The following is a 15,030-nucleotide window of genomic DNA, read 5'->3' as shown; positions in this document are numbered from 1 at the left end:
ACGGATCCATCGAGGATTCCGTCCACCCACTTTCCTTGATAGCTTTAGTTTTCTAATTAGGTCTTACTACATTTATATGCGACATTTTAAATCAGCTTCATTAATTAAGCCTTTTAGGGCACAGGATTCGTTCACGTAATTTATAGCACAGACACGAAAACAAAACAAACAGTCCTTTTCACAAACAAGTTCCTTAACTTATCCTCAAGTTAATCTTTGTTTCTTGCCCATACAGGAGAATTATATATCCCTTCTGTTCAACAGAAGTACCTAGTCCAAATCACATGGCATCAAAATTTTCATCATTTATCTAGAATAGAATCTTCCAATGCCCCAAACGTTGCGCTCATGGTAGTCTACAACTCCGTTCTGGACTTGGCAAGGGGTGTCCAAAGCTCCACTGACCCCGAGAGACCTAGGAGTAACACATACTTTCCGTGGTTGGCCTTTTCACTACTCGACCTTCAGCCTGTGAATCGAGCAATGCTCTCTCAGGGTAATCCACAATGAGATCTTGGAGATGATCCACCTGTGCAAAATATCCTTACTTAATTAATCCAATTAAGAATCAAGTATAATCAAGGCAATCGGCCCTAATATCATCTTCTAGAAAAACATTCATTTATTCCCATGGCAACTTGTCATTACAAATCCTTGCCATGCATATGCCATCAACACAAGCCTTGAAATATTTATCCAAATCACAATATAACAATTAGTTAATTGAAAGAAAAACATTTAGGGTGTTGTTCAATCAACCAACAAAACTAATTGTATTTTTTCCAAACAATACAAGAATAGACGCGATAATATTTCCATCGCATATTCGCTCTTTCCCTTGGGATCAAAGAGCAATTCTATACAAAATTTTCTTAATACTTGTATACACAATTCTTAATGTCATTCTTTTTACGATTATGCTATTCATAACCCCTGACCGATTGCTCTATCAACAAATAAGCCATACGTAACTAAGTGCAATTAACTTCCCTTGATACATGCATTTTGCAAACTCCATCTTTTGAACATGTGAGAATGATCGAGATAAAGAGATTTGTGCAGCCTCTCGAGGTAACTCCTCTCTCTCTCTCTCTCTCTCTCTCTCTCTCTCTCTCTCTCTCTCTCTCTCAAGCTCTCAAGCTCTCTCACAATCTTTTGGAGAGATATCATTCTCTCTACCTCTCTCTTGCAACCTCTTGGGGTCTCCTTATGCTCTATTGTACCTCCCCATACCTCATATTTATAATGAATTAGAGAAAAGGGAATGAGGCTGAGAACAAGAGTTCTTAGTGAAGGGACTCTTAAAAAACTTGGTGATCTGATACTTAACTCATAAATCTGATGGTTCCATTAGTTCCAAAAGGGAAGTAAAACTCCAAGACACTTTTTTAGAAAGCTTTCAGATTACTCCTTTCTCTCCTTGTTCAAAGTGTTGTCTACTGTATGTAGATTGCGATCGTGACGCGTGCAATTTCGTCAATCTCTCTTTGTTTTTTTCTTTTTATAAAATCTCAAAAACTAACTAAAACATCGCTTGTTTTTTCTTTTAAATGACATCAAGTTTTAGAAATCTCCATATCTTTTTAAGATAATATCTAAAATATATTAATTTTACCCAAAAATCTAATAATTTTTTTGATTATTCATACTATACATATTAACACTAGTGATTAATATAGCTCATAACTCTCGTTTACGTTGTAACTTCCGTAAAGAGTGGCTATGATTCTTCTTAATCTAAGAAAAATGTCAAATTACAACTCGACTTTTCTTGTAATATATATTTTTTATTAAATAAAAGTTGTTAGCTATTAGCGTTAGTTAATTTTTACCTTAGTTGATCTTTAGTAAGTAATCTTACTAACTTATTAATTAACTAACTAACTTTCCAACTAATCAACTAACTTTTATTGCGTGGAAATTTTACAATGGAACACTCTCAAAAGACATGATTTGGCTAAATTTATGAAATTGACTGACAAATAACCTACTGGAAGAAATGCATTTTTTCTCTATGTGTAATATATTGAAAAATTCTCCCCTCAAAACATATATTCTAATCTACCTCTTTTGATAGCATGTCTAAGTTGTTAGGTCTCTCTGCAATTAAAAAGTGATTGAAGGTGTGAAGTATAAGCCTAATATTAAAAAGTTGAAAATAGAAAGTATCAAGTATATGACTATGATCGATTTTCCAAATGAATGGATATGCCTTCAAGTCACAATAGGATGCATACCCACCAACTTAAGGGAACTGAGTACTACCATCGAACAAACTATTCGTAGTTACAATCCCACAAATAATAATATGTACTCAATATTTTATTTCAAATGAGTAAAATGTTACGAGGTCCTTCAATTATTGGATTCAATACCTCATATTGTTTCAGTCCTAATTTGGTGTTTTAGCATAAACTATAAATGTAACATTTCTTGTATATGCTTTATTACTTTCAAAGTTTGAATTATTCAAAGCAACGACGTTATGTCAGGACTATTTACATGTGCATTAGATCATATACAAGTGATATTGATACTTGTGGATATGTATTTAAAAGCAATGCCATCAATACTATCCAACCAACTTTATTTATTTGACCAAGGTTGGGACTCATGTAAATCCTACATTTAAAGCATTCTCTCATTGTTTTGGTTAAAATTTCAGAGATCTAGAAAGTATTAGAAAACATCATTAGAAAGATACATCACCATAAGTAAGGCTCTTTAGTGGAAGATTACCATAATTAGCAACTATTAGTCTCGTTGAAAGACATGATTGTTGTTTTAAAAGCCTTTGTCAATTCAACAAGGTATCTCCAAATCAAACACATTAACACATGCATTTGCCAAATCTTTGATCCTTCAAAAAACTTCGTAAAGAGCAGCTACATGCATTCCCACAACGCATTAACATATGCATTTTCCAATTCTCTGATCCTTCAAAAAATCTCATAAAGCGTAGCTAGATGCAAACCCACAATATTTGCACACTTAGAATAACACATGAAATCAACCTCGATGGCACATTTATCTCTTCAAAGAGCACCATGACCCTATTGCCCCATTTCCACAACATTTGTGGATTTGGATGAACACATGAAAAATTTTCCTTGATGGCATATCTAACTCTTCAAAGAGCACCCTCAACTTATGAGATTACCCAATAATGCCCCCTTAGAACATTCATACCGACCCCAAAATATTCCTTATTTCTAGGTGCATGGTATGCAATAAATAAAAATGGCAAGGATACTTGATGAAGCCTTCCTATACAACTTTCGCTAAGGATGTGAAACTATCTAGCAACGGCTAAAATTCATGAATATTCTTGAATTGATAATGCAAGCATTGTCAAATGTTTTAAGAAGTTTTCATTTATACAAGAAACGAGGAACGACTGAAAGAAAACCTATTATGTAGCACCAACAAACACCACTCATCTATTTCCATGAACCGAACCAAGGAAAAACACACAATATTATAATATAATATGACATTGCTCATCACAAAGTTTCTTCCATATAGATAAGTTTGATATTACAAGAATACATCCTTATCATAATTATAGTGCCTTCAATCTCTCTCTCTCTCTCACAGAGCTGGAACTGATCCAAGCATCCTAACACATGATATTGCTACCCAATGTCTATATGTTGTACGAGTTGTGAGTGGATGCAGCTAATGTCATTTGTTCTTGTGTATTTGTACATGCGCATCCATGTATGACCACAATCCCTTGCTTATGTTTGTCACAACTTGGTTTGGATCTCTCTCTCTCTACTTTAAATAAACTCCCAATTTTGTGAACAGTTCGGGATGAAGATGAGCTTGCCAAAAAGTCAATCGTGAAGACTTTGCCAGAGGAGCTACAGGAGCCATAAAGCTGTTATGAAGCAGCTCAGCACATATCATTGCATGCTTAATCCAGGTGTCCCTCTTGTTGCATTGAATCCTCAGCAATGTTCAACATGCTAGCTCAAAGGCCTGTGTACCCCATAAACTGTTAAAAAGCTGCAGTCCCACAGTCCCCCTAGATGGTAGTTGTGTCAGTCGGGTAGCTCACTCAAACCACTGTGCAGCCCATTCCCTCTACAATTTCCACTGGTTTTTCTGCTTCATAATTGTCCTTCAGATGTGCAGTATTGATATGATTGCCTTTGATGCTGATGGAATCGTTGTCCACTGCCTCCCAATCTTCAAAGGAAGAATGAGACAGAATATGCAACCAAGCATTTTCTGACCCATCACTGTATGACCATGTATTGGAAAGAGAGTTGACAACACAGGTCCTTCAGGGCTGCCACGTCTTTGATAGAGAAATTGCCGGTTGATTTGAAGAACGCTCTGCTACTGAACATGAAGTACCATAGCCCTAGATGAGTGCCAATGTAAAAGGGTGCGCATGAACATGCTTGCTAGCGGAGCACTGGGTCTAGAAAAGGCGTAAGGCACTATTCTAGCATGGATAATGCACTAAGGGATCTACTTAATATGCACCCTAGCGTCACATGTAATTGCCCCAATCACGCACAATATCATACAATTCTATATTCATTTTGAACCACAAGCAGTTGGATGGTTTGACCAATCACATATTATATGATATGAGCTTTAAAAATGGAATTCAAGATTCAATTGTCCACCTCGCTATCAAATCTTCTGGAAATTTAGAGAGAAATGTCCACAGGAAATTCAAAGGGAGATGTCCCACACAGCTGATTTATGGGCAGGCCCAAGTAGAAGGAAGTTGGGAACAAAGGAGATTGGGGTAGATGGTGGAAAATCCCTGGGTCCATGAGCACTGGATCTCTGTCACCATGCAACCCCTCACATACTCATTCACCTGTCCCAAGCCTGCACACACCACGTTGCTTATGCCCCTCACCTGGTCTTCTCTTCCAGCAGTGCAACCACCATCACTAGCATCCTGTTAAAAGTATATGCCACTGATGCCCTACTCTTCCCCATTGCTGCCAGCATTGCCACATGTGCTGTGCCTCTAATGTGCCTGTTTAGCACACCAATGAAAACGCCGAGCTTAGCCACATATGGCCATATAGGTGGCAGAAACCACCACACCCAATGTGCCAGTGATGGCCCAAGACACATCATGTAGGCTGGAACTAGCCATTGCTACAACTTACACTCCAATGCTCCATGCTTCTAGGACGAGAGTTGTGGAAGGTGATGTCATTATGTGATGCATCCAGACATTGAGCAAGTCAGGGCCATGTTCTTACAGCTAAAGTCATGGCCTCTGCTCTTCATTGCCTGCTTTAGGTTGTGTCATGCCATAAGCAAGATGGTGTGCACAATTGGCCTTCCCTCCCTTGCATAGGCCAAAACTAGCCCTTGGCAAGATTTGGGGTTGGGGTTGGCCTGAGTTGTCGTTTTGCATGATGTGCCGAAAGGTTTGTTTCCAATTGGCTGCAACTGATTCATAGGTGGCAATGTCCCTGTGTAAACCATCATGGCAGAGTAAGGTTGGAGGGCAGGGCATGAGAAAGTGACCACCAACCGATGAATTAAGCTAATTTCATGAAGCCAAGCTTAGCCAACATGATCTACAACAATGAATAAATAGTGTTCACCCCATCATGGTCCAAAACAAGACACCATACAATCAATCTTACTAGCAACCTATAGTTGGTTGTCAGGCTCTCAGATAATTGTGCACTTAAGAACAGTACATGCAATCATAACTTTGCTCCTATTTCCCTAGAGCAAGGCTGTTTTTCTCTCTGGTCACAAAAGTAGTGAGAAAGATTAACATGGAGGAGCATGGCAGCCTAGCATTCATAGGATTTATTTGGAGATCATGACCAAGGACTTAGGGAGGAGCTTTGAAATTAGATTTGTGGCAGCTATTATCGAAGATGGAGATTTGTAGCATCAGCTACCATTGACTAGAGCTGAACAGAAGAGAAGAGAAGGTAACCTCTTCTTTTCAATCACTATGTGAGTTCAGAGTCTGGCCAGAGTCTTTGACAAAGGACTCACCTATCCTAGGGGTGTTGAGCTAAAAATGCATTACAAACTAATTAGCTCTTTAAAACAGCCCTAAAACATATAAATTACCAAAGGTTTCATTAAGCGGTCCACAATCCTAGAGAGTTTATGTGTCCCATAAGCAAAACCCTAATTTGGATCCTTTTGCATCTATAAATAGATAGGCTACACACTATTTAGAACATCCTTGTCTTGCAGGTTTCATTCATCAGCCCTCTTCCACCAGCTCTCCAGCCCTGCGCAAATTTGGTGCTATGTAGTCTACAGCTATTGCCTAGTTTCCCACTGCTGCTGGCGATCAGTTGCCATCATCTTCCAGCAGTTACATTGCTGTGTTTACCATTTCCAGCCCCGAAGACTGCTGCGTTCTAGTTTCCAGCTTGCTGCCCTTCTACTTCCAGCATCGGCTTAATTTGCATTTGCATCTACAACAGGCCATTTTTGTGTTTTCAGCACTTTTATTCATCAACCTCTGCTCCAATTGGTGGTTACTGTGCTCAAGATCCATATCTAGTGGAAAACACACATCCACACCTCCCTCAGCCTACTCGCATGAGAGCCATGGGCTGTTGGATAGCTTTCCCCTTAAGCATTTTGTACATTGTTTCATTCACTTAAGAGTTCTCTTTATTTTTTGTTTTTGCATTTTTGTGTTTTGCATTTTGTGTTTAGGGTTTGCATTTATTGTGTTATTGTCTTGGTTATTGTATTTCAGCTCTGTGGCTATGAGGATGTTCAAAGGAGCCTTCTGTCCTCAATTGGACTACATTTAAACAGGACCCAAGGACATTGATTCAGCCTGCAACCATACCATTGTAACAAAAGTTACCTAGGGAAAGAAGATGATATATGGAGGATAAAAGAAGAAATTGAGGCATGCTGTGCAAACCAAAGTTCTGAAACCAGGGGAATATGAGCATCAAAGCATTATATATAATTAAGGAAAAGAAATATCCTTCAAAGGTTTGGTTCCTTAGTATGCATCACATCACTTGTAACATAGACTTGGATGCTAGTTGTGGCTACAAGTTCTTGCTGCCTTCTGCAAGCGCAATAGCATATTAGATTAAAGACTTTCAGGAACATTCTTCAATCAAGATCAGAGTGTTCCGTGTATTTAAGCTCTAGTCATTGCTGACTTCTCTTTAACAAGGATTTGACGGCCATCTGGCTCTTGTAAGTACCTTCGAGTATGCACATACACATTAAGCTTCTCTAGACTCACCCTTGAGTCTGCATCATTTTGCTGCTTTAGTCTCTTCATGAAATCAGTTGATATGACCTGTATCAGTTTCTCAAAAGCTTTCCGATATGTTGTCCATAGTCGATAGCCTGCCACCTGTGAGATTCAGTCAAGAGCTACTCAACCACCATCAGTCACCAAAAACTTGGAGAAAAGTAGACAGGTTGCACAAACCTTTAAAAAGGCTTCCAGCGCAGAAGCAGTCAAATGATTTACTGGTAGAGTGTTCAGCACCCGTGCACACCATGCCCAGGCTTCTTTTATTCCATGTGGATTGCTTCCGTCCACCTGTCACACAGTCCAAATCACCAAAATTAAGAGATCATCCTGAGGGATGCTTTGCTAGGTGACTTCTGAATACTTTGTTAACAAGATGAGCCCAAAGAAAAAGATCAGCATAAACATGACATTTTGTTAAAACTGGTCAGAAAAAGTCAAGAGATCCATATATAGTTCTTTTTACCTGGGTAATTGCAGCATAGAATGTCACATATGCTGACATCCTTGCAACAAAATCTTGCGTGTTTTCTAGTTTTCCTTCTTCTTCTTGATATCCAAGGGCTTTCAGATACGCCCTTTCATTCTCAAAACCATTCTGTATTACCATATGCATATAATGCAGATAACATTTTAGGAATCGACCCAGAACTGTTGGTTTGAGAAAGATCATGTAGAACAGAATAATGTAGAAGCATATAAACATATTAAAATACCCTACTGTTCTGTGACTTCCTTTTAAAAAATTCTACAACCATAGCAATCTGACTTTAAAGTTCAACTGGATTCTGAAAATGCCTACCAAATGTATCAGAGATTTGGTCAAGTGTTTGTTGAATATCCCGAGTTCAAAGAAAAATTGGAGGGCTTTGTAAACAGTATGTAAAGCTAGTTGACTTTTCATGAACCTGGAAGCTTTGAAAGGTTAGCTAGGACTGCTGTGAGTCATTTGAAATTCCATGAACAAGTAGGGTCGTTCCATTATTCCCCCCTAAAAACATTAGACAATGTTGAAGAATTGCAGGAGTCAAAAGAAATCAGAAATGCAAAGGCAACCACCAAGTCAAAGCATACTTAATATTTGTGTCATAACTGAAATCAAAAGAGTCTTTTACAAACAAGGAGGCTAACCAAGGTGACATGAGGGAAAGCTTATCATGTGACATTGGATAAACAGTAAGGCAGTCTACCAACCAAACATAGCTGGTGTCAGATCCACTTGAGAACTACAAGAACAATGGGTTCAAGGTATGATTGTTGAGCCGATTTGCCACTGCTATAGATGGTAATAGCATCACAATCTTGGTTTTGGACACATGATATGTCTGACATTTGCAAGAAGAGAATTGCCTTGTTCAAGCCTAAGCAGTTGATGTGTGAAAGTCTGCCCAAAGGAGGCCTCTTCTCTTCTAGGGGCTTAGCAAGGGGACGAGCGTCTTCATAAACCTCAACACTTAAATCCTCAAAAGCTAAGTATTCTCCTTAAAACTACATAGTGAACTTCAGAACAGCACGCAGATATTACCTTTTCAAAGGACTTCGGTACAGTTAAAATGCAGACTTCATGTAGATTTGCAAGGACAATTTCCATGACGTCAGGTATCTACAGCATAAAACAAACAAACAAAATACATCAACATATAAAATCTACTTAGGATCATCAATCATGTAAGCTAGTAAATATAAAAATTATGAATAGAATCTGAAAAATAAACTGGAACATGGAAAGGCTATCAGTATGGGGCACAATCTTGGTTCTATTCATGTGGCCCCCAATGCATTAAATCCTTTTGAAACTTGAAGAATGTCTCTTCCCATTATCTATCAGAGAAAATAAAGAATTCTATAATAAGATTCCTTGGAAAGGCAAACTGCAAAATGTAAAGCAGCCCTGTAAGGGACTTCTACATCAAAGAATTTGTAACAAGGCAAATCTCCATACCCACTCTATAGGGTCCCACTGAAGTTTTTGTTCGAGTGGGTTCTGGATAATAGCAAGCCAATAGTAATGTTGAAGTGTCTTGGCCTTGGGTGGGCATATGAGGCAGTTATTGACCACATATGCTCTTTTTCATTCCATAATTAACAATGGCATAAGCTCATTTAGATATGTTTGTCACATCATTATTTTGTTAAGGGACCACACACTACTCCAATCTATAAGTCTTCATATTAATTAGGGTTGCACACTGATAACTTTGTTGGCCATTTCATGGGCTAACCATTGATGCCCTTTGCTCCTCGATACAGGCTTCCTGTGTCCTTTAGCTATAACTTACGATAGTTAGAACACCTAGCATAGTTAGAGCTAGGGTTCCTCAGGACAGCTACTACACCTTATACAATTTTCTATTTTAAGACATTGTGCAGAGTGCACATTCGTGATTGATTGTACTTTGATTCATTTTGGTTGAGTACATTGATTGATATTGTTGTGTGCTAAGCTTGTTGCATATCTTCCAATTCCTCTCACACACTTGGTGAGCAATCCAAAGAATGTTAGAAATAGAGCACATGCTGAAATTGAGATTCAAGAATAACATAAGGGGGGAAATAAGACAATTTGAGGCTTCTTTTAACTTTATTATCTAACATGAGCAAGAATTCACATGGCCAATTTTTGGAGGTAGGGCAATTGATAAGACAAACGACTCTCACCAAAATCTGAGCTGGACTCCCTTTTCTAATATACACCAAAAGTGGAAGCGGTGCCCCCTTGGTTCCTATAGTAGATAAGCTCTTGGAGGAAGGCAATGTGATAGCTTTCCTCCAATTTGAAAGAAAGGCATCTCCATCATAGAGAAAGTTTGCATGCATGAAGAGAGTGAGACTTGTAGGCAGGGTGCAAAAGAGTGGCAAACCCATGGATGCATCTTTTCATCCACTACCGCATTATTTTGATGAAAAAACATATTATCCCTCTTTGGAGTGGCATTCAAGATATCACCACAAAGTTAAAGAAAGAAATAAAGGGGGCGGGGGGAGAGAGAGAGAGAGAGAGAGAGAGAGAGAGAGAGAGTCAGAGCTTCTGCAACAATTGTAGAGATAAGCTAGAAACTCGGGCAGGGGGGTGGCGGTCTTCATTTCAGTGGAGGTATGGAGCCAGCTTCAGTGTGGAGGGGTTCCATAATCACAAAAGGATGGCAAAACTGCCTCTCAGGGGTATCCCGAGGCCTTCTGGATGGAGAAAAGACGGCCTGTTAGAAGGAGGGCACAGTTATTTGGAGGACTCGGCTATTGATTAGGCATCGTGTTTTTCTGAAGGTGCCAGCTATTTCATGCGACCAACAGGGCTCAGTTTTAAGGGATCTCCTAGAGTGTTGAAAGGATTCTTCTAAGGAGGCTTGTTGAAGAGCTTGGGACTTGTGTGAAGGGAGGAAGATCTGTGGGAGCTGGTGAAGAAGAGAAGGAACAATAGGCTGGGAGGAGGCAATTGCTTGGAGGAGACCTTGTGGAGTCGACCGTGGAGAGGAGAGGCAGCTGATCATTGATATATAGAGTCATGATTCTTGTTATTGATCGCTAGCCTATGCTTATGCAATTTATTGAATAGAATGTCCAAGTGTCTTCTATGATCTGCCTCACTCTTTGAACAGGCAATCATGTCATCAAAGATATAGAAGATGACTTTTTCTTCTTGCACATGGGCCTTGCAATCCTTCTTTGGAGCATTCCAAAATCGGGTGAGTTGAGGATCCTTTGGTAATTTAACAAAGAGATTTGTTGTTGTCCTCATCCGATTCTTGAACTAGTCATTAAATTCCTCTTTACTTTGCTAGTCATGAGCCTCACTATGGCTTGAAGGCCCTATATCTTTCCCAACAGCAACATTTTCAGCTTGCTGTCCATGGTCTGAGCCTTGTCCAAGATTAGGCATTGCATTTCTTTCTTCCCTATGCGAGTTTCCATACTAAGAGGCATCATCATTACTTAATTCCATCTCACTGTATTGTTGGGATGTAAAGGTCCTTTATTCAGCTCCGTGTATTTTACACGTGTATTGTTATGTTGTATATGTGAATGCACCCTTAGTATAAATACATTTTATTCTTTGTGTACCAACACATTGTTGGTACACCCAAATCTGTTCGTCACTCTTACTCTCACTCTCACTCACCTGTTCACTTCCTCTGCTGCAAATCTTCACGCTTCCGCTACCCACGCGCTCCAACAACTAGTATTAGAGCTGAGGTTAAGGTGCTCGTGCTTCTCGAAGTCCGCGTGAGACATCACCAGCTCTTCGCTCGCGAGAAATCAGTAAGTCGTCACTCATACAGGCCGGGTCGTCACTGTTTCCAGGCACATGTATGTGCTGGACAGTCAGGCGACAGTGTTGCAGGTCACGTTTGTGGAGCGACAGCCTGATAGACAGGTGACAGGTCGTTTTTGACCAGGCAGGCAGTCACGAACAGGTCACGAGCAGCCAGGCACAGGCTGCACAGGTCAATGCAAGCCACGAAACTACAGCGACAGGCTGCGTGTCACCAGGCGCAGGCTGCACAGGTCACGCGATGCAGTTTTCGTCACGTGTTTGAGCAGGCGACAGCTCACGCAAGGCTGCACAGGTCACGCGATGCAGTTTTCGTCACGTGTTTGAGCAGGCGACAGCTCACGCACAGGCTGCACAGGTCAACGCAGGCCACGAAACTATAGCGACAGGCTGCGTGGCACCAGGCGCAGGCTGCACAGGTCACGCGATGCAGTTTTCGTCACGTGTTTGAGCAGGCGACAGCTCACGCAAGGCTGCGTGGCATCTGACGGGCAGCGCAAGTCAACGGCTGCAGTTCGACACATTTTTCTTCCAGAAATTTTTTAAAATTTTCTAAGGTTCACTGCAAGCAACCCCTCTGCCACTGACACGAGTTTGCCCGCGCAAGCACAGTTCTCAGATTTGGTCAAATTTGAACCTGGAAATTTGGGGCTTTTCCTAGATTTGATGCTGTTTATGCTTGACAGTGACATCTGTGTCAAAAATTGCAGACTGTGTGTGCATTGACCTCAATTAATTTGGGGATTTTTCAAATTTGTTGGAATTTTGCTCATCCTAGTAAAATTTCTTGGCATTGGACCAAGAAAAATTGGGGTTTTTCATATATTGATGTAATTTTGCTCAGCTGAGTCAGTTTGGCTGACATTTGCGCACATTTGGACCTGGAAATTTGGGATTTTGTGTAGAATTTGATAAATTTCTGCATTATTTGCCTACGCAATGGCTGGTTTATGTCAAAACAGCAAAGGATTATTGCTGGTTATGCAAGAACAGCAGTGTATTTGCTGATTTAGCTTGTGCTCTTGCAGTTCAGTGCTTTTACACTTGTATTTGTGATAAAATGGCTGCAACTTCTTCCAGTTCTGACATTAAAAGTTTGATGGAAATCAAGAGATTTGACGGTCAGGGCTTTGATCTTTGAAAAGATCGTATGCAGGGCATATTGTTCTTAAAGGATTGTGAGGATGCTTTGCAAATGGATAAACCCGCACAAATGTCTGAGGCGGATTGGGCCAAAGTCAATAAAAGGGCTGTGGATTATATAAAGATAGGTGTCACTGATGACATTTTGACAGACATTAAGGGTTTAGACACTAGTCATGCAATATGGGAGAAGTTGAAAACTACCTATGAGATCACCACACCTGTTAATCAGGTGCATTTAATGCGCAAGTTGGTGAATATGCGGCTGGATGAGTCCAAGGCTGCAGCTGAGCACTTCAGTGCATTTACTGGCATTTTAAATCAACTCAAGGATGCAAGTTTGGATTTTGATGATAAGTTGAGGGCGATCCTTTTGATCATGACATTGCCCGACTCTTGGGAGACTTTGGTTGTTTCTCTCAGTAATAACTCCAATCTCACATATGATGGTGTGAGGGGTTCGATCTTGAATGAAGAAATTAGACGTAAGTCTAGTGGAGAAGGCAGCAACTCAGCTTATAATGTTAGAGGCAGGGCTGAAAAGAAAAATGCAAATGCTGGACAGAGAAGCAGGAGCAAGAGCAAAGGAAAAGAAAAGAGTGATGTTACATGCTATCAGTGTGGTCGGAAGGGCCACAAGAAGCCTGATTGCAAGTATTACAAGAAGGAACAAGAGAAAAAGAAAAAAGAGGAAAAGACAGATGCATCTGAGGCAGGTAAAGGCAAGGAAAAGGCCAATGTGGCCTCTAGTGTTGTCATAGAGGAGCTCTCAGATGTAGAGGCTGATGTATTATGTGCAGTGGATTATGATACCCTTGTATGTCACATGCAGGATATGCAGATCACCAAGGCTGATGTGATTGATGCACTTTTGTCAGTTGTTGTGTCACTCAGACTTGGATTGTAGACTCCGGTGCCTCTTTCCATGTGACTCCATGCTTAGAGTGTTTTGCTACTTTTGATACAGGCTATTATGGCAAGGTTTACCTTGGAAATAATCATGCTTGCAGCATTGATGGGATTGGCACCATACACTTGTCTTTGGATAATGGGCAAGAACTTGTGTTGAAAGATGTCAGATATGTGCCTGGCATCAAGAAGAGTTTACTATCTGTTGGACAGCTTGACTTGCATGGTTACACCACACTGTTTGGTGGTGGTTTGTGGAAATTAAAAAGGGGTTCCATGCTGATTGCTAAAGGAAACAAGAAGGGCACTCTGTATTGTCTGCACTGTAAAGCTTTGAATTGCAAGTTTCTTGCAGTTGCTGAAATTGGCTGTCATTTGGAGTTATGGCATAAGAGGTTAGGCCATATGAGCCAGAAAGGTCTTGATGTTCTTACCTCTTTGAAGAGGGTTGATGGAAAAGGCTCTAAACTTGATTTTTGTAATGACTGTTAGTTTGGAAAGCAAATGAAAATTTCATTTTACTCTGGTGTCTCCCGTAACTCAAATGTATTGGACTTAGTGCATTTTGATGTATGTAGCATGCCTTTGAAATTGTTGGGTGGTGCTGCATACTTTGCCTCTTTTATTGATGATTGTTCCAGGAAGATTTGGGTTTATTTGTTGAAAAAGAAAAGTGAAGTGTTTGCTGTTTTTAAAACTTTTCATGCATCCGTGACCACTCAGACAGGTAGAAAGTTGAAATGCTTGAGAACTGATAATGGGGGTGAGTTCACGTCTAATGAATTTAAGTCCTTTTGTAACTTGCATGGGATCAAGAGGGAGCTTACAGCCCCTTACAGCCCTTCTTCAAATGGTATGGCTGAAACATACAATAGGACTCTATGTGAGAGAGTGCGATGCATGCTGTCCACTGCTAATCTCCCTCATGAATTTTGGGGAGAGGCACTTAAAACCGCGGTTCACATTTGCAACCGCTCTCCAAACAGGTCCCTAAATAATGGCATTCCTGAGGAGGTTTGGTCTGGCAAACCGGCCTCATATGACCATCTACGAATATTTGGCCGTGATGCTTTTGTGTATGTTAGAAATGAGCTGAGGAATAAACTTGACCCGAAATCTACCGAAGGCATTTTCATGGGCTATGGTGATGAGGGTGAATTTGGCTATAGAGTGTGGCTACCTCAGTCCAAGAAAATTGTTCGCAGCCGTAATGTTGTGTTTAATGAGGCAAAGTTGCTGAAAGGTACTTTAGCCTCTGATGAAGACATGAAAAATGTCAAATTTCAGAATTTGCAGCCACCTATTACTTCAAAAGATGAGCCTCATGGTGCTGTACCACAGGCTGAAACTGATGATCAGCCGGTTATCTTTGAGCCAGATGATGATGGACAGCAAATAGAAGCATAGGGAGGTCATCGACAGCAAGATAGACTTGCTGATTATGAAAATGCAGGTGCTG

At 40.3% G+C, this 15,030-nt stretch overlaps 1 protein-coding gene across 5 annotated transcripts in view; it reads right to left on the bottom strand.

The window, feature by feature from the left end:
* Nucleotides 1-6,750: 6,750 nt before the first annotated feature.
* The window catches only part of LOC148019236 (mRNA export factor GLE1-like), a 150,493-nt gene continuing 142,213 nt past the window's right edge, over nt 6,751-15,030 (bottom strand). The window contains exons 10-13 of one of the 5 annotated variants that reach the window (XM_087660829.1): nt 8,775-8,852; nt 7,716-7,847; nt 7,427-7,540; nt 6,751-7,348 (exon numbers count right to left, since the gene is read on the bottom strand). In XM_087660829.1, the coding sequence (XP_087516955.1) occupies nt 7,127-7,348; nt 7,427-7,540; nt 7,716-7,847; nt 8,775-8,852 (546 nt within the window). In that variant the 3' untranslated portion in view covers nt 6,751-7,126. Of the gene's footprint in view, nt 7,349-7,426; nt 7,541-7,715; nt 7,848-8,051; nt 8,158-8,774; nt 8,853-15,030 lie in introns of those variants that run through there. The other 4 variants (XM_087660830.1, XM_087660827.1, XM_087660828.1 and 1 more) reach the window with 4 other exon arrangements.

Source organism: Lygodium microphyllum, chromosome 20, assembly GCF_053477565.2.
Source record: "Lygodium microphyllum isolate KBCC chromosome 20, Lygodium_microphyllum_v1.1.10, whole genome shotgun sequence".
NCBI classification, from domain to species: Eukaryota; Viridiplantae; Streptophyta; class Polypodiopsida; order Schizaeales; family Lygodiaceae; genus Lygodium; species Lygodium microphyllum.
The sequence above is the reverse complement of the archived record's forward strand: the minus strand, read 5'-3'. Positions and strand labels throughout refer to the sequence as shown.